Consider the following 22,046-nt stretch of genomic DNA (forward strand, 5'->3'; position numbering starts at 1 on the left):
CCACTACGAGAGGGTCTCAGAGAGACCTCCCACCTCCTTCCAGTACCCATCGTATGTACTGCTGTCCATACTGGATGGATGTCCCAAGCATAGGCCACAAAGACACCCTCACAGTCACACAGAACCCGAGTCAGAGACCAGACACACAGGGGCCCCATCAAGCACAGACTTAACACACATGCACCCTCTGGGGTTCAATACACAGACCATCCCTCAGCCCACTCAACCCAGTGGGCACAGAGCCACTACCAGGGATCCAGATCCTGGTGGCCTCATCTTACTCTCTCTCTCTCTCTCTCTCTCTCTCTCTCTCTCTCTCTCACACACACACACACACACACACACACACAGTCCCAAACACACACAGTCCAGAGCCTGGTGACAAGGCACCAGGTAAGGCTGAGGGCAGCCAGTCTGAGAGTTGGCTGGTCCAGCCAGAAACCGGGGCCTGGGGAATGTCCTCTGGCAGCAAGTGCAGGGGGGGGGGGGGGGGATCACACAGCCCCACCCTCAGCCGTGGAGGACTCGGCTGCCCACTTCCTGGCAGAGCCACAACTTCCCTGAGGTGTCTTTGGGCTTCAGGAGAAGAGCTGGGACTGGCCCAGCCCTGGGAGGGGGCCAAGGCCTCACACTCCACAAGAGCCACGTTCCTTAGAGCAGCGCCCCCTTTCTCCTGCACGGGAGGCTTCCAGTGCCCAGAGCAGACCCGTCCTCTCGAGGCCAATGCTGCCAGGATACCAGGTGCTGGCCAGGGGCTCACCCTGGCTCAGAAAGAGACTGTTTATTGGAAGCTGCTCTTATAACATTTATTAGACGGCTTTGCAGTGTTGGGTCCAGGGATGGACCAGGGTGGGAATCTCTTATGACTCTGGTGGAAGGGATAGGGTGTCCCCACGCCTGGGGCTCAGTTAAGGACACTCCTGCGAGTGGCAGATGTAGTCTTCATGGAATAGGCCTTTGGGGTTCCACTTGAGAATCTCAGGGCATTGCTGCCCATGGTCCCCCCAAAGGTCAGTCCGCTGCCACCACTGGTTCCCCTGTAGGTCAGCCCGCTGCCACCACCACCGGTGGTATTCGTCACAGCTGGGGGAGAAGAGGGGAGGACTCAGTCAGCATGAGCCCACCACCCAGGCCCAATCCCCTCATTCCACCCTCCTGCCGGGCTGCCCTTCTCCACCCACCATCACCGCCCTTTCCCACCCTACCCACCATGGGCCAACCCAGAGGGAGCCTCAGACAGTGCGGGGTGGGGTGCCTCCTGCAAGGCTTCCCTGGGCTGCTGAGTCAGCTCCAGGGCGCCTGCTTGAAGCTACTGAAGAGGAGGAGGCAGGCTCCAGATCCGCACAAGGCCCGACCCTCAGGCCCACTTGCCATCCAATAGGCCCCACCCAGTCTGGAGAGCACAAGAAAGGGGTGGGCCGAAGCCAAGGACTTACAGATATTTAGGGTTCCCACTCCATCTCCGGTCAACCTGGGGGCAGAGGAGAGACCTGTGAGAGCAGCCCTCCCCTCAGCCCTGGAGGAGGCACTCCCAGGCCCCTCCGTCCAGGCCCCATGCAGGACAGGTATTCTGTCCTCTGCCCCCCACTTCCAGCCTTCCTTCAACCTTGCTGCAAAATGAGCAAGAAGGAGTGGGGAGCAGGGTTCACTTAGGCCCTCCTACCTACCGGCTACATGACCTTGGGAATGTCTTAGGAGCCTCCATCTCCTCACCTTCAAAGAGGGCCTTCCTCAGAACCAGCCTCACAGGGTGGTTTGCCAGAGTACAATGACACCATGTACCTAAAGCTCTGGGCACACAGGATTAGGTAAATGGTAGCCCCTCTTATTATTACATAGACAGCTGCCTCCCCTAACCAGACCATAAAATCCTCAAAGCGGGCTGTAGCTTACCGATGACTGTGTCTCCAGCCCCTGCATGAGGTCTGGCAGGTAGTAATTACTACGTGTTGAAATAATTAGTGTATTGTTGACTGAGTGAATGCAGCTCCAACAGGAACTTGAGAGGGAATGGGGAGGTAGGAGGGTTGGCTTGAAGCAGCCAGTGGGGCTGAAGCACATCTCGCACTGGAAATTAAAAATCCGCCCAGGACAGCTGGGTGTGTTTGCTCTGCGACACATAAGCATTCTCACCAAGCCCTTGGCCTTGGGAATGAGTGTGCTCTGCAGGGAGGAGGGGACACCTTGCATTTGCAGAGGGAGTGAGGGAGCCACCTGGCCTCAGCAGCCCTAAGTCTGGGGGGCAGGGGGCAGAGCTAAGGCCAAGGGCAAGAGATAGGTATTTGGAAAGCTTCCAGGCCCCTTGTTAAATGGCCCCTGCAAGTGTGGGGCGTTACTGACAATTGTGGGGTGATGGGGAAGCCTGGTTGAAATCAGGCAATAATTCCATATAAGAATTCAGTTCCTAAAGAACTCAAAAGGGAACCTGAATATCTCGGGCTCTAGTGATCTGGGCGATTTTTCTTTTCTTCACCTTCTCACCCTTTTCTGATCCTAAATAAATATTTGTTTTGCACCTAATTTTATATTTGTAACTTTGTATTCTTAACTAAAGGTCCCCCCCCCCAAACTGGATGAGTGGGTGAGTTTCTAACCCTAGACCTGCCCCTGGGAAGGGCTGAGGGATTAAGATGGGATGAGGAACGGCGGCCCACAGGCCATATAAGGCCTGTGAAATCACTTGGTCTGGCCCTGCCAAGGCATTGGGGTGAGTTAATTAAATGTTTGATCAATTACAGCAGACTAATTTTTAAGTTCATAATTTTGCTGGCCCACGAATGATGGTATAAATATCCAAATGGCCCCTGGCAGAAAAAAGGTTTCCCACCCTGGATTAGGGGATAACAATATGGTGTCTATCTCCATGTCCCCAAGAGGTGGAGAGAGGACAGCCTCCTCACCTCCTTCCTCTCTACTCCATTCGTTTCCCGTCTTCTCTCCCCAACCCTCCGGAATAATGCTCGGAAAAGGAAAGGGCCTGTGTAAGCTCAGCATTTTACAGGTCCACATTACTACTCTCTGAGTGCTTCCTTTGCAGATGTTTTGTCTCCTCTACCCCTCTGCAAGGTCTCCGAAGGCGAAAATATGTCTTACATATTATCTATTTCTGTAGGCCAAGCCATGATGAGTTCTACTTCCAGGAATTTGCTTACACTGTTCCCTCTCACCTTCTTCAAATCCTGACCTTCCCCCAAGACATACTCTAAAGCCTGTCTATTGACTGAATGAATCAACCAACCCACCAAGTGAGGAGGAAAGTCCAACTTCATGGACATATATTCCATGTCTTTCATGAAGAATTCCGTATAAGACTAACCCATCCCAGCCCAGCTGGCATGGCTCAGTGGTCACGGTTCCATTCCTGATCAGGGCACATGCCTGGGTTGGGGGCCTGATTCCCAGTGTGGGGCATGCAGGAAGCAGCCAATCAATGATTCTCTCTCTTCCTCTCCTTTTCTCTCTGGAATCAATAAAAATAAATAAATAAATAAATAGACTAACCCCTCCAGCCTCCTCTGAGGCTGCAGGTGAGTATGCACATATCTCTGGGGACAGGGAGAAATCAACCTCCTCCAGCACATTCAGCCAATACCACATGACCTAGCACTTTACATAGTGAGAAGCAGCCTGGGGTTGTAGAAGATGCTTAAACCAGAAATCGGAAGAGCTTGACTGCACACCAACCCTGTCCCCTCAATTTATAAAACTGAACCACAGTTCCTCTCTGTATTAACAATACCTGACCTGTTTACCTGAATGTGCTCTAAGGGTCAAATAAGATGACCCTGCTAATGGCCACCCACATGAAGTTATTACTTCAACTTTTCCAATGAGCTTTACACCACATGGGAACATGGTCTTTCCCTCTAGGTCATCTCAAGGGCAAAGAAGAAGGCCTCAACTGTACCCCGCTGCACTCCCACCTCCAGTGCCCTGCAAAGGATAAATGTCAAGCCCCAGGCCCTACTGAGCTCCAGAAGGATCCCTTTCTCAGCTTCTGTGACCTCACCGGTACTCCTCGCCCTCCAGCAGCTTCCTGTAGGTGGCGATCTCGATGTCCAGGGCCAGCTTGGTGTTCATGAGCTCCTGGTACTCCCGGAGCTGCCGGGCCATGTCCTGCCTGGCTCGCTGCAGGGCAGCCTCCATTTCCTCCTGCTTGGCACGTGCATCCTTGAGTGCCATGTTCCCACGGTCCTCAGCCTCAGCGATGGCAGCCTCCAACTTGCCATTCTGTGGGCAAAAGAGGAGCTGTGAGGTGGGGGCAGGTCTCACCAGCCTCTGCCTTCCTGCCTCCCCATCCTGTGGTGAGCACCTGGGCAACTTGCTGACAGGGCTTCACTGGTGCCAGCCTACTTCCCCAAGCACCAGAGGAAACCAAGGGTTAAAAACATGGGTTCTGATGCCCAATACCTTGGTTCTAATTCTGTTTCTGCCACTTACGTGCTACGTGATCTTGGATGAATCAACCTTTCTAAGCCAAAGTCTCCTCTTTTCTAAAATAGCAATAATCCTGGTGTCTACCTCATAAAGACATTGTGAGCATTACATGAAGCAATATACAAATTTGGCAGTGTCCAGCATAGAGCAAGCACTTAATAAATGCTATTAGTGTTACTATCCTATATAATAAAGAAGGTCACTCTATCACACCATCACAAGATGGCTGCGCTCACAGCACAGGCAGGGTTCCCATAACAAGCCATGAGTGATCAGCAGATCAGAGGCTGCATGGCATTGGTGGGTCATGATGGGAACCTCAGGCCGCAACCCCACACCTGGCAGGGCTTGATGGAGGACTTCAGCCCACAACCCCACCCCAGGCCAGAGGACCTGAGGCTGCACTCCCAGCTCAGCTGGGCTTGACAGGGGTGGGACCGGCCAGGTCTGGATCTCATCCAATGGGGGTGGGGCTGGCTAGCGTTGGGTCTTATGCGATTTTGAGGTACACATGGGTGAGCGGGGACTTGACTCTGGGTCCTGCAGCACGCCCCAAACTCTGACATGAGGGAGATTTTCATATACATTTTACTAATTTTCTTTCATCTCTGACACTTCTATTATAGAGAAAGGGCAAATAGCAATATTAAAATATTTCCTCTAATTAATTCCCTTTTTTTAATATACTTTATTGATTTTTTACATATTCCCTTTTTATGTGCATGAATTTCTTGCACCGGGCCACTAGTTATTAATAAACTAGAGGCCTGGTGCATGAAAATTCATGCATTGGAGGGGGCGTCCCTCAGCCCGGCTTGCCCCTTCTCACAGTCCAGGAGCCCTCAGGGGCAGGAGGCGACCCGAAGATCAGGGGAAGGTGACACCCCCATCATACCTCTGCTGCCACCACTGCTGGCAGCACAAGCTTCAGCCAGCCCTGATTACCTGAACCTCAGGCAGCCCTGGGTGGCTGAGCAGCCAACATCCGAGGCTTGCCTGCACCTCAGGCTGATCCTGGGCATCTGGGGGGTTGAGGGGACTGGGGGACTCCTGAGGCAGGCGCATGGAGTTGCCAGACCCACCTGGGTGCGAGCCCAGCCGTGCCACACGCCTGCCACCCTGGCGTGGCTGAGGGGCCTGGGCGCCACCATCTTGTGGCTGTGGCACTGCCATCTTTTAGGGTGTGGCAGTCAATTAGCATATTCCCTCCTTATTGGCTGTGGGTGCCATCATATTTGTGAGAGCATGATGGTCAATTAGCATATTCCTTCTTCACTAAATAGGATCCTATTATGATTTTTCAAATGCCCAGCTCCCCATGGCTGGAGGGCCCCCAAAGCTATGGGATCCTAGTTAAGTTCCCAAATGTCAGGCAGCAAATAGAACCAAAACCACCTTCAAAACTGGAAGCTGTTTGGAACAGGCCCAGAGCAGGGGGACTTGGAGCAGATACACTGCTTGGAGCCCCAGATTGGGGAGGGGTGGTCAGATTCATGACGGACCGGAGCAATAACCGCCACTTCCTGCCCAGCTATGGCGTTCCCTCTGCTTGTGGTTCACCCCCACCACGAGTCGATCTTGTCAGCTAGAAGGCCACCATCCCCACCCAGGCCCTGGCCAGTGCTCCTTCTCCTTCCTTCTCACCCACCATGCCCTGTCCCCAGATCCCCTCTCCTTAGCTCATGTACTCTGCCCTCTGCCCAGCCCCCCAACCCTCCCCAGGAGGCCCTCTGACACTCTCTGCCCCTCATTCACCTATCAGGGCCCTTCCCTGTCACACTGGTGCCCCCTTGGCAAGGCCCACCCCACTGCCTCTGGGCCTCTTGCTGGTGGCAGACACCCTAACTCTGGAGCCTGATTCTGCCCTATAGTGTGAGAGGAGACCCGGATGCAGCAGAAGCTGCAGGGTTTGGGTGGCCGTCATTCCCCAATGGCCTGGAAGCTGACTTGCTTCACTGGTGACTCATGGCCCTGCATCTGTGTCAGAGGCCTCCGCCCTCATGTCAACAGGCCCACAGGGCTCCGAGGGGAGGACATTTCTGGGCAAACCACCCCCACATCCCAACCTCCCAGCTCATCTGGAAGTTAGCTCTCTGAAGCTGCCTCACTGGTCACCTTCCCTCCCTCCCCACGGCAGACACCTGCTCAGGCGTAGCTGCCCCTCCCACCTCTGTGGCTGTGCCAGGTGCTGGGAAGGGAGGAGCAGTGAGCCAGACACATGGGGACCCTGCTCTAAGGTAGCATTTTTATATTCCAGTGGATGTGGGGGGAGAGTCAATATGTGATTAATGAGATGGAACATTTCAGAAAGTGATGGGTGCTTCATTCAGACTGCTCATAGGTAGATGAAAAAGCTAACCCTGAGATCTTTTGTTCTAAACCCCAGGGACAGGAAAGGGACAGCCATATATGGAGCTGGGAGAACGACATTCCAAGTAGAGGCAACACCAAGTGCAAAGGCCCTGAAGCATGAAGGTGCCTGGCAAATAAATGCAAAATAGAGGAAGCGGGCTAGTGTGGCCAGAGCGGGCTAGTGTGGCCAGAGCGTAGCAAGCGAGGGAGTGGGGGAAAGTGAGGTCAGGACTGAGTCGGAGCCTTGTGAGCCACTGTAAGGGCTCCTCCTAGCCATTGTGCTCCACTCCCCAGCCCCCACCACTGTGAGCTCCCAGGCACAGCATATGGCACCAGCTAGATGCAAGAGGAGTGCTCAGTACCAAGATGGTAATGAATGGTGGCTCCTCTCCGGCCATACTAGCCACTTCCACAGGCGCTATGCCCAGCTAGGCTCCTCTTCTCCCTTTGGCCCGAGCCTAACACTGGCCAAGAACATTCCATCCTGGAGCTCTTACAAGTGGGCCTGAGCTGCACCAGTCTCAGCCAGGCCCAGGGTTGGGCAGTGGGAAGGGTGGAATGGGGTAGGCTGGCACTCCCCCCCACCCCCCACCTCCGCCAACCTTCTGCTCCTCACTGTCAGCTGGTTGCCCTGCACACACCCTAAGAAATAGGGAGGAGCAAAGAGGAGGGTTTGTGCCCACCTGGTTCTTGGTGTTTTCGATCTCAGCCTGCAGCCTCTGTATGACCCGGTTCAAATCCGCAATCTCATTCCGGGTGTTCCGGAGGTCCGCCCCGTGCTTCCCGGCCTGGGCCTGCAGGGTCTCTAACTGGAACAGCCAGACAGAGAAGGATGGCAAGGCATGAGTGATGATTGAAGGATCAAGATTCTGAGTGGCAAACCCTCTCAGCTTATCTTCCCAGGGAGGGAAACTCTGACTCCCAGCAATCTTCACCCAATGCTGAGAGGCCAGATATAGAGCAGTAGGTGGTTCAGAGGCTCAGTTTCCTCCCAGACAAGACATAGAGGACCAGAACGGTTCCTGGGACCCAGGATTCATCCTCTCACTGATCCTGAGGCTCTTCCCATCCCCATCACATCATAGTGCTAGGATCCCTGCAAGTCTGAGGTCCTCAGCTATCAAGCACCCCCATCCTCCGCACCACCCATTTCACAGATGAGGAGAGTGAATCCCAGGGAATGAAGGCACGGCTCACGGATCACTCAGCAAATCTGAGCCCAGGTCGTGTTGGCGTACCTGTATTCTTACCTGTGCACCTATGCACCACGGATGGATGGTTCCCTATCCAATAGACAGCCCTCTATGCTACTTTAAACCCTGCCTCAGACACTCTCCAGCACGCCGACCCTTCCCTCAGCACCTTCACAGTCAGCTGTACTGCCTCCATACAGTGCCTGGGCTGCTTTTCCATCTACTAGTTGTGTGGAGTTAGGCAAATTACTGAACCTTTCTGTGCTTCAGTTTCCTCATCTGTAAAAAGGGGACAATACAGTGCCTCCCTAATAGGGCTGTTCTGTGGTTTAAATGAGTCAATGAAGGTAAAACATCTGAAACACTGCCTAACACAATGAACGCTTGCCACATTTTACCTATTAAAATTATTAGACCATGTCCACTTCCTCTGCCCTGTTCCCGAATCAGGGCAGGGCCCTGTCCTTTGCAATCCTGTTTTTCACAGGACATTGGTGAGCACCACAGACTTGCCAGAACTGTGGGACCAGGCCCTAAAGGCTTGAAACCGAGTGAGGAAGGAAAACTGCCACCAAGGACCCTGCAGGAGGGGGAAGCGTCCCCAGTGGCTGCGCACCTTGGTCTGGTACGCGGTCTCGGCCTCGGCCCGGCTGCGGTTGGCGATGTCCTCGTACTGGGCCTTAACCTCCGCGATGATGCCATCCAGGTCCAAGGAGCGGCTGTTGTCCATGGACAGCACCACGGATGTGTCGGAGATCTGGGACTGTAGCTCTGACAGCTCCTGTAGGGACCAGACAGAACATCGGGACCTGGGGCATGACATACCCATGCCCATCCTGGGAGTCCCCACGCACCAGGGAAAGAAAAAGGGAGAAGAGGCCAGAGTGGGCATGAGTCACCAGGCAGGGAGAGGGTACAGGACAGCGTCTGCTAAATAGTTTCACCCACCCTGGCTCTCTGAAGAGCCCCTTAGCAACTCCTCAACTAAGCATCTGAGAGGGCGTGGTGAGCTGTGATGGCTCCTGCCATGAGGTGCTGCCAGGTGTGAGCTCTACTCTGGAGGGGAGCACTAGGGGTGAGTAAAATAAATCATGTTCTATAACAAAACACTCTGCAACTTTTAAGTCTGATGACATGGTTGTATTTACAAACAGGGAAATGTACCTGTGGCATACTGTTATATGGGAAAAGTATGGTTCTGTTTTTATTAAAATATGTATTTCTACTAGAGGCCCGGCGCATGAAATTTGCACACTGGGGGGTGTCCCTCAGGCCAGCCTGCTCCCTCTCCAATCTGGGGCCTCTGTGGGATCAGGCTTAAATTGACAGTCGGATATCCCTCTCACAATCCAGGACTGCTGGCTCCCAACTGCTCACCTGCCTGCCTGCCTGATTACCCCTAACCACTCTGCCTGCCAGCCTGATCACCCCTAACCATTCCCCTGGCAGCCCGATCAATGTCTATCTGCTCCCCTACCAGACCAATTGCCCCCAACTGCCCTTCCCTGCTGATTATCTTGCAGTGGCCATCTTGTGACCACATGGAGGTGGCCATTTTGTGTGAGGGTGTGACAGTCAATTTGCATATTATCTTTTTATTATATAGGATCTCTCTCTCTCTCTCTCTCTCTCTCTCAATATATATATATATACAAAAAATGTCTGGAAAGGTAGATACCAAGATGATAAAGAGCAGGTATAGGTGACCTGTTTCCAATTTTATGCTTTACTTAATTTTCTGGATTTTTTTGCAATGAGTACCTATTTCATAATGAAAGAACATAATTATATATATATATATATATATATATATATATATATATATACACACACACACACACACATATATAATACACACACAGACATATACATATAGTTATATATAAATATAAATATGGCATGTGACATATGTATGAAGACCTGCACTAAGATTAAAAATGCCTAAAGAAAGCCTCAAGAATCCAGCCCATGAAATTAGCATGTGGAAATTCACTCTGAGGGGCCAATGAAGGCTGAATATTCAGGCACAGACTATACTGAAATGAGAAATGAGAACTGTACATAGGTTAACACGTAATTATGTCCCAGACCAGTCCTGCCAGATGACTGGCCACCCTATCCTCTGCCTCAGGCCACAGCCTCACACAGATGGCAGTGGAAAGGATTTTTAGGTCCCATGGCAGAAAGAGCTAGAAGCCCAGCACAGGGCAAGAGTGAGTGGGAAAGAATGAGATGGGAGGGTGAACAGAGTGGCCAGTTGGCAGGCAGCCTCACCCAGTCCCTCTGGGTGGAAACTCTCAGGTATTCATCTCTCCGGATTCCAGCTCCAGAATAATGGTCATTCCACGTTTCTGAAAGGCCAATCCTTACCACCCTGCTCTGATAAGACCAGCTCCTCCCAATTGAGATTCCTAAGGATAAAGGTACTCCCACACAGTCAGCACACACCCAGACTAGCCCAGAGGTGGGGGTAGACCAGATGGCCCCCTGGTTAGGCCATGCAGGACATGTATCCCATTCCTAAGGTTCTCACCGTCTCATAGAAGGTCCTGAGGAAGTCGATGTCCTCTTTCAGGGCATTCACCTTGGCTTCCAACTCCACTTTGTTCATGTAGACAAAATCCACATCCTGGGAGGGGGGGTGAGAGGTACACAGACCGTTCAGCAGGGATGGGAGTAAGCTAGCACTGTCCAACCTACAGAGCCAACACCACTGCCCTGCCAAGAAGCATACAGTTTCTCAGGCTGCCTGACAGGCTCATGGCAGGAAGTTTCCTCCACTCGGTTCTCCCAGGCTGCATGACTGACATCTCCATGAAGCCCCAGGACCGGAGGTACTTTTTCCGTTCTGGAAGCCCAGAGCAGTCTAAAGCCCCAAACCCAACACTTCACCTGTTCCTAAAGGCTTTGGTGGTTTAGACACTCCCCTGGCTCTGCCACCTACTAGCTATGAGCCTCAACTTCTGATCAGTCAGATAAGAGAGCATAAAACCATTCAGACTCCAGGGCACCGCTCTCAGACATGGAACATCTCAAGCCTGAGTGTTTAACTAGCAGCAAGGGGGTCTGGCACAGGTGGGCCACAGATAGCACCACAGGTCCAGATGATGTCTGGATCCCTTCTAGCCACACTTTCCTGTGTTTAAACTCATATAGGAAGTGCATCCTTGAATCTCCAAGGGCCCAGCACTTGGGGGTGGGGAGGAGGGGCAGCTGCATTTATGTGAATGGTTCTGGAAAACTCAGCTGCTCAGTGAATGTGCATTGAATCAGAATCTTAAATCAAGCCCCTGTGAGATATTTTGAAGACCTTCCAAGCTCGGCTTGCACATCTCCAGGGACGGGGAACTTACTCTGCCTCGAGGCAGCCCATTCACTCATTCAGCAGGTATTTCCAGCCTGCCATGTGCCACATTTGTCGGTAATGAAATGTTCTAACTGTGCTAGAATACTTCCTTATTTGGTGTTGGAATCTCCCCTAACTTTCATCCTTCGATATTAATTCTAACCCCTCCAGGCCCAGAAACAAGTCTAGTGACTAACCAGACACACACAAATAAACACACACACATACAAACACACACACACACACACACACACACACACAGTGCATGAGCGCACTCATACGAACACAAGACATGCTATGCCAGTGGTCGGCAAACTCACTAGTCAACAGAGCCAAATATCAACAGTACAATGATTGAAATTTCTTTTGAGAGCCAAATTTTTTAAACTTAAACTTCTTCTAACGCCACTTCTTCAAAATAGACTTGCCTAGGCTGAGGTATTTTGTGGAAAAGCCACACTCAAGGGATCAAAGAGCCACATGTGTCTTGAGAGCCTTGGTTTGCCAACCACTGGGCTATGCTATAATGGCCTGACTTCCAGATCTCTCCTTCTCCAAGCCCATCATTCCCTTCTTTAGTCCCTAGAGCAGACCGTGGTCACAGGTCTCCATTGGCTGCTCAGGCAAGAGGGCCACGTGGTCTCCTATCCCATGTGTTCAGACAACATGCCCCATCCCTCCTATCTGCCCCCTCACCTTTTTCAGCACCACAAACTCATTCTCAGCAGCCGTGCGCCGATTAATCTCCTCTTCATACCTGCAGGAGAGGAGGAGGGCATGGTGTTGGTGCAGGTTTGTCTCCACCTCCCTCAGGTGTGAAAATCTACCCTGCAGCCGAAACCGATTTGGCTCAGTGGATAGAGCGTTGACTGAAGGGTCTCAGGTTCGACTCTGGTCAAGGGCATGTACCTCGGTTGTGGGCACATCCCCATTAGGGGGTGTGCAGGAGGCAGCTGATCGATGTTTCTCTCTCATCAATGTTTCTGACTCTCTATTCCTCTCCCTTTCTCTCAGTAAAAAATAATATATATATATAAATCTACCCTGCATCACCCTCACCCTCTCCTTAATGACACCCCTAAGAAAACAAGTGTCAGCCATGAAAACCAATGCCCCCAACTTTCCCATATGGTGGTTCCTAAGGCTTTGAGTCTTGGCATGGGATAGGTGGGGGGGGGGGGGGAAGAGGGGCGCAGAGAACATGTGAACTAAAGGACAAAGGTTGTATATGATGGGAGAAAACAAAGAATAAAAGTCATGCTTACAGACCACTTCATAAGGGGCCTACACTGTTATATACTAGCTATGCATTAGCTCATTTAATCCTCACAACAATCTTTTTTTAAATCTTCACCCAAGGAGATACTTTATTGATGAGAGAGGGGGTATACTGCACCCAGACCCCCATCCCCCCACCCCCGCCCTGTGCCTCCTTCAGCCCAGGCCGGAGCTCAGCCTGACTCACAGGAAAGCTCTGTGGGCTTTGGGGTGAGGGCAAGTATGTGTGCCCATAAATTCAAATGCACATAACAAAAGGGGGTCACTGATTGCCCCAGGCCTTTCCTGCCTTGCACCTGCCTGCTCCACCTGCTGTGAGGCTTAGCTGTTGACTGTGGCCTTAGGGAAATAGGGGTGAGCACTCTCCTCAGAGGCCTTTGTTTGTTCTACCTCCAGTCAGTGCCAGTGGCCCTGCTCTGGCTTCGTCATGCACCTCCAGGCATAGCACAGAGCTCACTCACTCCCGATGCCCACTGTGCAGGCATGCCAGGGTAGGGCAGCCCAAGCCTCAAGCTTTGGTTTCTATTCAGTGAGAAAACTTAGTGGACACCTCAAAGGCCTGTCCCTAAAACCACAGCCTTCCTGGACCCTGGACTCCCACCCCTTCTCACAACGCCCTTTCTGGTTCCTGCCCTGATCATACCCACCCCTCTGCCTCTGCACCCTCTCTCCTGGATCACAATGATCATTCTTTCTCCTTACTTCTTTCCAGACCAAGTAGGTGCCATGTCTCCTCCAGGGAACCAGAGGCCCAAAATTCCAGTCCCAGCTCTCCAGTGATCTGCTATACGATCTTGATCTAGTCCCTGAACTCTCTTGTCTCTAATTCCTCACCTGAACGAAATGAGGGTTGTGCAATTTGAAGAACATCTGTCATACCTTCTGTCCTACCTGCTCTTGGGGTCTTGGTCTGGTGCCCAAAAGGAAATGGCATGGCAGGGCAGAGATATTTTACTAATTCAGGATAAAAAGACCAGGATGACTTGGAAACAGCCCTCAGGGACAAAGAAGGACTAGGATAGGCAGGGAATGTGTTAGTCAAGACCACTCAGGGTTATTGTGTTACTGTGCAGCTTCACCCTCTGACCCCTATCCCAGAGGGGACTTGCAGAGGGCCAGCTGATGGGTGCACACCCGGCCCCTCTCCCCACAGTTCACACCGGGAGGCAATACTTGTTCTTGAAGTCTTCCACCACGTCCTGTGTGCTCCGCAGCTCCATCTCCAAGCGACTCCCATCCATCTGCAGGGCCTCGAGCTGCTTCCGCAGGCCGGCGATATATACCTCAAAGGCGCCTGGGACGCTGCTGCTCTTGACTGACTTCTGCTCCTGCAGCAGAGCCCACTTGGTCTCCAACAGCTTGTTCTGCTGCTCTAGAAACCGCACCTAGAATGGGAAATGGAGGAGGGAACTGATGAGGGGCAGACCGTGCTGTCCCCCAGCCACCCATCAGAACCCATACTCCCACTGGCTGTCCCCTCACCCTGGGCCCTCAGCCCTTGGCCCTCTCCTCTGGGAAAATAACCCTGAACAAGCCCTTTCTCCAGGATTCTCAGTCTCGAGTGTCTTAGACTGTGACCCAGGGGTCAAGTGTCCCTGGTTCACCAGTGTGTCTCAATTTAAGGTCTGCTCCCTCCTATGCACCCCATTGAATGATGGGTAATCTCCACCTCCCTCTCTGTGTCCTTCCTGTCAGTGTCCTGGGCCTCTCGGCCTCCTCCCTTTAGACTGGGACCTGCCTGTCCTCCTTCAGTATCCTTTCTCCCCTTCCCCTTTCTTCCAACAAGGCCTCAGGACAAAGTGCTACAACCAGTCAATGTAAAATAAGCACCTGTTATGTGCCCCGCCCTGGGGCCCAAAAGGGCCCTAAGGAGCACCCAGTATGACTGGGAGTGGAAAGCAAGCCTTCTCAGAACCAGCAACTCAGGGCAGCAGGACCTGGGGGTTGTGGACAGTGAGACAGAGCAGCTCAACAGCAGGGAAGGAGCCTGGTTCTGGGAGGCCTGGGAGGCCTGGGAGGCCTGGGCCTGGGCAGAGCCTGAAGGGCATGCAAGGTCTGAATGGTGAGGAGAAGTGGGCACTGGAGGCGTGGGGAGGTGGAGAGGTCGGAGAGGGAAGGCCTGGTCTACACCTGAGGGAGGAGACCCTAGCCAGTGGGCCCAACAGGGTTAGCTTTCAGTTCCTGAATCCAGCCCCACTTTGCCCGACATCTAGACCCACCAGTCAAGCCTGCTCCCCTCCCTTCCACTCCCCACTCTCACTTCCCACCCCAGCCCCATCCCTCTGGAAAAACACCTACCAAAGGTCCCTTCCCCCTCCCTGTCCCTGTCCCAACCTCACTTCCTAACACCAAAGGGAAGCTGGGGGACCAGGTAGGGCGTGGTGGGCGTGGTTGGAGCCTCCCCACCGCCCTCCGGCCCTTTCTTTTCAGCACCTGCCTTAGGGCAGACAATGGGGCTAAGGAAGCGGGGAGAGGCGGGCTCCCCAGCTGGGAACTGCATTTCACCCCTACCCCACTTCTGACTCCACACAGCCCCCTCAGAGAAAGGGGCCCAGAAAGACAGACACTCCTGTCCGGGCCTCTGGGGCTCCGGACATTGGCGGAAAGGGAGCCTCGTTCTCCCAGCGCCGGACCGGGTGCAGCCGGGGCGGAGGGGGCGGTGGCGGTGGCGGGAGCGCGGCGGGCCGGGCAGGGTACAGCCGCTCACCTTGTCGATGAAGGACGCGAACTTGTTGTTGAGGATCTTGATCTGCTCGCGCTCCTCCTGGCGCACCTGCTGGATGGAGGGGTCGATGTCCAGCGGCAGCGGGGCCAGCAGGCTCTGGTTGACGGTGACCTGGCGGATGCCGGCGCCCCCCGGGCCCCCGAAGGCGGAGTGCACGGCCAGGCGCGGCCGCAGGGCCCCCAGGCCGTAGAGGCTGCCGCCGCGGGAGCCGCTGGCGCGCCCCGGGCTCAGGCGCCCCTGCGCCCCGCGCCCCGGGAAGCTGGCGGAGCGCGAGCTGAAGACCTGGGAGCTGAAGTGGGTGGACATGCCGGCGGCCTGGGCTGGGCTGGCTGGGCTTAGCAGCGGGCGACAGGGAGCCGAACTCGCTGACCTTCGGGCAGACCTGGCCACTTTTATCCGCTAGGCGCCGGCCCGCGGCTTACACAGGTAGAGGCGGGGCTGGCGGCCGGCCACCTTTCTCTGCGCCCCCCCTCCCCGCCCCTCCCCGCCCTCCCAGGGCAGCGCTTCCGCCTTCGCCCTCCCTGGCAAAGGCCAGGCTCTCAGTCCGAACCAGAACAGTCCGGAGTGAGGAGGGCGGTAGTAGTCTGGGAGAGCCTACCCAGTCAGGGCAGCTTCTTGGAGGGGCTGGGGGAGTGAGTGAAGGAGATCCACTCCTGAGGTCAGGCCAGGGCAATCAAGCGGTAGAAGACTGCGGAAGAGGTGGACAGAAAAGCTCCAGGCCAGGAGTCAGCACCTGCACCCCGCACCCACCCGCCTCCACACTACTGAAAACCAGAAAAGCACTCCCTAACAGCCCCTTCCAGGTGCTGCTCCTCCTTGAGAAATCAGCTCAGTTCTTGAGTCATCTGACCCCAGGGTGGCCTGACCTAGGGTTTCCCTAGCCACATGCCACCACCTCATTTCCGCAGAGAAATGGCCAAGTGGGGCATGAACCCCTTCCCCCCCCCCTCTCCTCCTCACTCCAGTAGGCATGTGAAGCCCAGAGAGGTAGGGGTGGGGGTGGGATGGGGGTGGGGGAATGGTTACCCTGGGCCTGAGTTCCCCCACCCCCACCCCTAAATCACAGTCCTGTCCACTTGTTTGCCTCTGTAGAGGGAGGGGATGCCTGTGTGTATTCGGGACACTTTGTGGATGTCCGTTCATTTCAATGGGGCTTCTCAGCCTGCACACTGAGACATACGCTGTGTGCATGCCTGACATTCTTATATAAGTGGAGTCTAGGTCCAAGGGAAGGAGTGTCTGGGGAAGAACTTTTGCATCTGTGTCTGTGGGTGTGCTAGCATCTGCACTCAGACACTCCCCCCATCCTCCTACCCTGCCATCTTTCTGCTTAAAGGTTCCCAGGAGTTTCAAACCCAGCCCTAGAGATGGATAAACACGGCTAGAATGGGAACGCTGGACTCAGAGACAGCTAAGCACCCGCCTCCCTTCCTAGTAGCCTCCAGCCACACAGGCCACACCTCTGCACTGCCCTTTTCTCCAGACCCTGCTCTGAGGGTATAGCAGGGCAGCCCTGGGGGCCTTTGGAACAGACGGCTGAGAGCCTTTAGCCCACCGCTAGCCCCTCCCAATGAGCTGGCCAGGTTTCCACCTCAGACCAAGCCCTGCCCAGGCCCCGGCTCAGCCTCCCCCAGAGCAGCACTTCCCCATTCCAGGGCCTGCCCAGTGTCCGCCCTCCCTCCCCTCCCCTCCCCGAAGCATTCCTGGCGCCCCAGGCCTTGCCTTTCTCCTCCAGTCTGTGCGCTCATGGGTCAGCATCGCTAGCCCACACAGTGCCAGGCTGCACACCTAAACTAAGGTGACCAGGCATCCTGCTTTCGGCGGGACAGTCCCAATTTTTAACAATTTGTCCCACGTCCCGCGGCGTTTTAAAACGGTTCCGATTTTTGGAAAGCATTTAGGTCCTAAACACCCTCTGAGGGCTTCACAAGCAGCTATTAACACAGAGACCGAAGACAGACTCCTGTTCCGCAGCCCAGTGGTTCATCTAGACGCGGGATCCCACTAGCCTCACAGAGGCCACCTTGGAGATTCCTGGCAGAATCCAGAGCCCAGTTAGTTAATCCCCCAGAGCCTTTGGCCTTCCCCAAAGATGCACTCCCACCTCTGTAATGTTCTGTCCAAGCACACACACTGAGCACACACTCACTGTTCCTCCCACCTGGCTTTCCCAGGGCCCTCTGGGCCCAGCTATGAACAAACAAGCAACCCCAGCTCCTCAGCCCTGCTTGGCTTCTCTGAACCTGCCTGGACTGGGGTCCCACAGTCCTCACAGGCGAAACTGGCTGCTGTTCTCTGGAGAGGAGGGGAAGACATTCTTTTTGGCTCCCTCCTGCATGGTCAGAACTATTGCTCATTGTCCATCCCCTAATATACTGCCTCTGGTTTCTAAAGAAAACAAAAGGCATGATTTGTTTATATCATCTTGGTATTCAGATACTTGTAGTCATAACAAAAACCCGAGGAGAAGAAGGAAGAAAGAAAATGGAGTTACTATGGTCAAGCTGCTACATTATTACAATCAAATAGGTTGAGGCATGAAGAAATTATTCTCATCTTGCTTTAACTAAGCGTGAAACTTAAACTTTTGGCTTTTCAGTGGTGTGTTAATGCCTGGATATACCTAAATTTTATAGATAAACCTCTGAAGAACGTCAAGAATGTTTGTGTGCTGTAGGTTCATACATCTCTTACAGATAACCACTTGTCATGCTAAAGAAAGAATGTTTCATTATCCAGACCACCTGGCACCATTATGCAGACCACCGGACATCTGGAAGATGGCCATCCTTAGCCAACCCATAGGCTCACAATGCAGGATAGACTTTTGTTTTCCCCAAACATGTGCTATTATACAAATTCTTTCTCCTTTGGGAAATTTTAGGAATTGCCTAATTGTGTTTACAATTTTCAAACATTCAGATCCTGGAATAAATCTTTGTCATTTATTTCTAGCCAAAGTCTCTGACTCTTTTGAGCTTGTCCGACAAGAATCATTCTACATTTCTTCATGGAATGTAATACTTTTTTTTAAAAAGTCAAATGATGAAAGACAAGGAAGCAACATGTATGACAGCCAACAAGCTACTTTCCTAAATAGATGAATCCATAAGAAAAAGACAATCCTACATAATAAAAGGCTAACATGCAAATGGTCATCACGCCCACATAACGACCAATCAGCAGGAGGCTGCTTGGGCAGCGAGGCATGTGCGGGTGGGCGGGGCTGCATGCGTGACTGGTCACCAGGAAATGCATGGAGTACCTCTCAGTCCCTACCCCTCCCCCCCAGCTCCCACAGGCAGCGGTGGCAACTCCCTCTCGCCTCCCTCCCATGGAAGTGGTGCTCCCACCAGCTCCTGCAGGCCCGTTGCGGCTCCCACCGGCTCCCGAGGGAGTGGCAGGCAGCCTATTTATGTGATTTTGTGCCCTGGGCCACTAGTATTATTACATTTAAAATCTTTATTCTTGAAATATTAATGTTTAGTGCATATAAATGGCTAATCATTTTTATCTACAATCTGGTAATAGATTTATTCTGTATATTGTAAAAATTTTTTTAAATAATTTAAAAAAGAAAAAGACAACTGCAACAGAAAAATGAGCAACAGGCATGAAGAACATAAGCTATTGCCAAGATATGGAAGCAACTCAAGTGCCCATCAATAGACTAGTGGATAAAAAAAATTGTGATAGATATATACAAAGGAATATTACTCAGCCACAAAAAAGGAATGAATCTGACCATTTTTGACAGTATGGGTAAACCTGGATGTTAACTGAAATAAGTCAGTCAGAGAAAGACAAATACTATATGATTCCAGTTACACCTGTAATCTAAAGAACAAAATTAACATATGAACAAAATAGAAACAGACTCACAGATAGAAAGAATAGACTAGTTACCAGAGGGGAGGAAGACTAGGGGACTGGGTGAAAAAAGTGAAGAAATTAAGAAGTATAAATTGGGCCGAGACCGGTTTGGCTCAATGGATAGAGCGTCAGCTTGGGGACTGAAGGGTCCCAGGTTCAATTCCGGTCGGGGGCATGTGCCTTGGTTGCGGGCATATCCCCAGTAGGGGGTGTGCAGGAGGAAGCTGATCGATGACTCTCTCTCATCGATGTTTCTAACTCTCTATCTCTCTCCCTTCCTCTCTGTACAAAATCAATAAAATATATATTTAAAAAAAAGAAGTATAAATTGGTAGTTACAAAATAGTTACAAGGATGTAAAGTACAGCATAGGAAATGTAGTCAACAATATATATATATATAAAAAGCCAGGGACCTGCTGAAACTGGTTTGGCTCAGTGGATAGAGCGTTGGTCTGTGGACTGAAGGGTCCCAGGTTTGATTCCAGTCAAGGGCATGTATATTGGTTGCGGGCACATCCCCAGTTGAGAATGTGCAGGAGACAGCTGGTTGATGTTTCTCTCTCATCAATGTTACTAGCTCTCTATCCCTCTCCCTTCCTCTCTGTAAAAAAGAAAAATCAATAAAATATATTTTAAAAATAAAAAAAGCCAGAGACCTGAATACCTGAATGACCAGAATGACTGGTCACTATGACACCCACTGCAGCCAGTGAACTGGCCCAATCAGGAGGATGGAGCCGGCAGCCAACCTCTCGCAGCCCCACCCCCCAGCCAGCCCCACCCCCAATGGGTCCCCATCACCCCAATAGGCCCATAACACCTACCCCCGGCTGGTCCTGCCCCTGATTGCCCCAACCCCAATTGGGGGTGTGACCTGCTGGCCAACCTCCTGCAGCCCTACCCCCGGCCAGTCCCACCCCAGATGGGCCCCACCACTCCAATTGGCCCATGGCCCCTACCCCAGCCAGCTCCACCCCAAATCGCCCCCGGCACTTCAATCAGGGGCAGGGCCAGCCAGCCAACCATCCATGGCCCCTCCCCCAGGCCACTGGCCCCCAATTGGCCCCCCATCCCATGCGGGGAAGGCCAGCCCACAGCCCCTCCCCATGGCAGACACCTCCCCCAATCAGCCCTCCCACCCTAATCAGTGGCAGGACCTGCTGGCCAATCACCCATGACCCCTCCCCCTGGGCTAACCGGCCAACCTCCACCATGGGTTATTGGCCAGCAGGTCCTTCCCCCTAGGCTGGCCAGCCTGACCCCAAGCCGGCCAGACCCCACCCATGCACAAATTCATGCACTGGGCCTCTAGTATTGTAATAACTATGTATGGTGCCAACTGGGTACTAAAATATCTGGAGAACACTTTGTAAAGTATATGATTGTCTAGCCACTATGATACACACTTGAAACTAACATAAAATAACTAGAGGCAGCCAACTAAAATTTATGCATGGGATATGTGTGTTTGTGTGTGTGTCCCTCATCCCAGCCTGTACCCTCTCAATTTGGGACCCCTCAGGGGATGTCCAACTGCTGGATTAACTAAACAGGCATCAAACATCCCTCTCACAATCCAGGACTAAAGGCTCCCAACCGCTCACCTGCCTGCCTGCCTGCCTGATTGCCCCTAACCATTTCTGCCTGCCAGCCTGATCACCTCTAAGCACTCCCCTGCCAGCATGATCAATGCCTAACTGCTCCCCTGCTGGACCGATTGCCCCCAACTGCTCTCCCCTTCAGGCCTGGTCACCCCCAACTGCCCTCCCCTGTAGGCCTGGTCATCTCCAACTGCTCTCCCCTGCTGGCCATCTTGTGGTGGCCATCTTGTGTCCACCTGGGGATAGCCATCTTTGACAACATGGGGGCAACCATCTTGTGTGTTGGAGTGATGGTCAATTTGCATATTGTGTCTTTATTATATAGGATATTGAATGTAAACTGTAGTTGAAAATAAGATTTAAGTTCAAAGAAAGAATATGAGCTACTGGTTACTTAGTGCTTACTTTACATGTGTTTGGCAGTGTTTTAAGCACTTTGCACCTCTTTACCCACTTAATTCTCACACTAACCCTATGGCATAGACACTATTTATCCCCCATTTTATAGAAGAGGAAACTGAGTCCCACAGAGGTTAGCATGTGGATAACAGAGAGTTTTGTCCTTTGTTTATGGGGTCATCGACTGGCTCATCCTCTTCAGATGGAAAGTTGGCAGTAACTGTCAAAATTGAAGACATTTGTCCATATCTAAACAAAATGGGTTACACTTGTGTGGTTTTGTTTTGTTTTGTTTTGTTTTGTTTTGTTTTGTTTTGTTTAGAGAGAGGACAGAAGAGAAAGAGAAACATGCACCCTTGACTGAGGATCAAACCCACCACCTTTTAGTGTTCAGATGACACTTCAACCAACTGAGCCACACCAGCCAGGGCAAATACACTTGTCCTTAACCAAGTATTTCCACTGCCAGGGACTTATCCTATAGATGTTCTCATCCAAAGTGCACACAAACGTGTGGTCTCTGCTGCCATTATTTTATATCAGTGAGAAACAGAAACAACAGAAACTCTCTTCTATGGGGAGTGATTAAATCAATTGAGCTGCATACATTCAGAGGAATGCTATTCATTGAAAAGAATAAAATCCCATACATAGTGTTTGTGCTTTTACCTTTACATATTGATTGCATAAATCACTGTAATTTTTTTTTTAAGCCCTACAAGATTCATGCTATCCACTTATGCCGTGTCTGCATCCTCTTCTGTAGCTGGTCCCTGCTGAGCTCACAATCACTTCCTGACCTCCTGCCACTCCCTCACCCTCAGCAGGGACTCTGGCACT

General features: G+C 52.3%; 1 protein-coding gene across 1 annotated transcript; it reads right to left on the reverse strand.

Moving 5' to 3' along the window:
• Window positions 1-736: 736 nt before the first annotated feature.
• Window positions 737-16,053, reverse strand: KRT7 (keratin 7). Its single transcript, XM_084877470.1, has 9 exons — window positions 15,314-16,053; window positions 13,780-13,991; window positions 12,025-12,085; window positions 10,516-10,611; window positions 8,599-8,763; window positions 7,473-7,598; window positions 4,010-4,230; window positions 1,437-1,471; window positions 737-1,083 (listed from the first exon to the last, which is right to left on the reverse strand). The coding sequence occupies exons 1-9, from the start codon at window positions 15,635-15,637 to the stop codon at window positions 905-907; spliced, it is 1,419 nt and encodes a 472-aa protein (XP_084733596.1). The 5' UTR covers window positions 15,638-16,053; the 3' UTR covers window positions 737-904.
• Window positions 16,054-22,046: the final 5,993 nt, after the last annotated feature.

The sequence above is a fragment of the Pipistrellus hanaki genome (genome assembly GCF_964339955.1).
Source record: "Pipistrellus hanaki genome assembly, chromosome: 3".
In the NCBI taxonomy this organism is placed as follows: Eukaryota; Metazoa; Chordata; class Mammalia; order Chiroptera; family Vespertilionidae; genus Pipistrellus; species Pipistrellus hanaki.

Bases quoted from the DNA above. Each gene is read 5' to 3' on its own strand.
- KRT7 (XM_084877470.1), bottom strand. From the start codon at position 15,637: ATGTCCACCCACTTCAGCTCCCAGGTCTTCAGCTCGCGCTCCGCCAGC. The intron at 12,086-13,779 runs GTATTGCCTCCC...CCTCTCCTGCAG, and splicing joins GTGGAAGACTTCAAGAACAA to GTATGAAGAGGAGATTAATC. The intron at 7,599-8,598 runs GTGCGCAGCCAC...TGGCTGTTCCAG, and splicing joins AGACCGCGTACCAGACCAAG to TTAGAGACCCTGCAGGCCCA.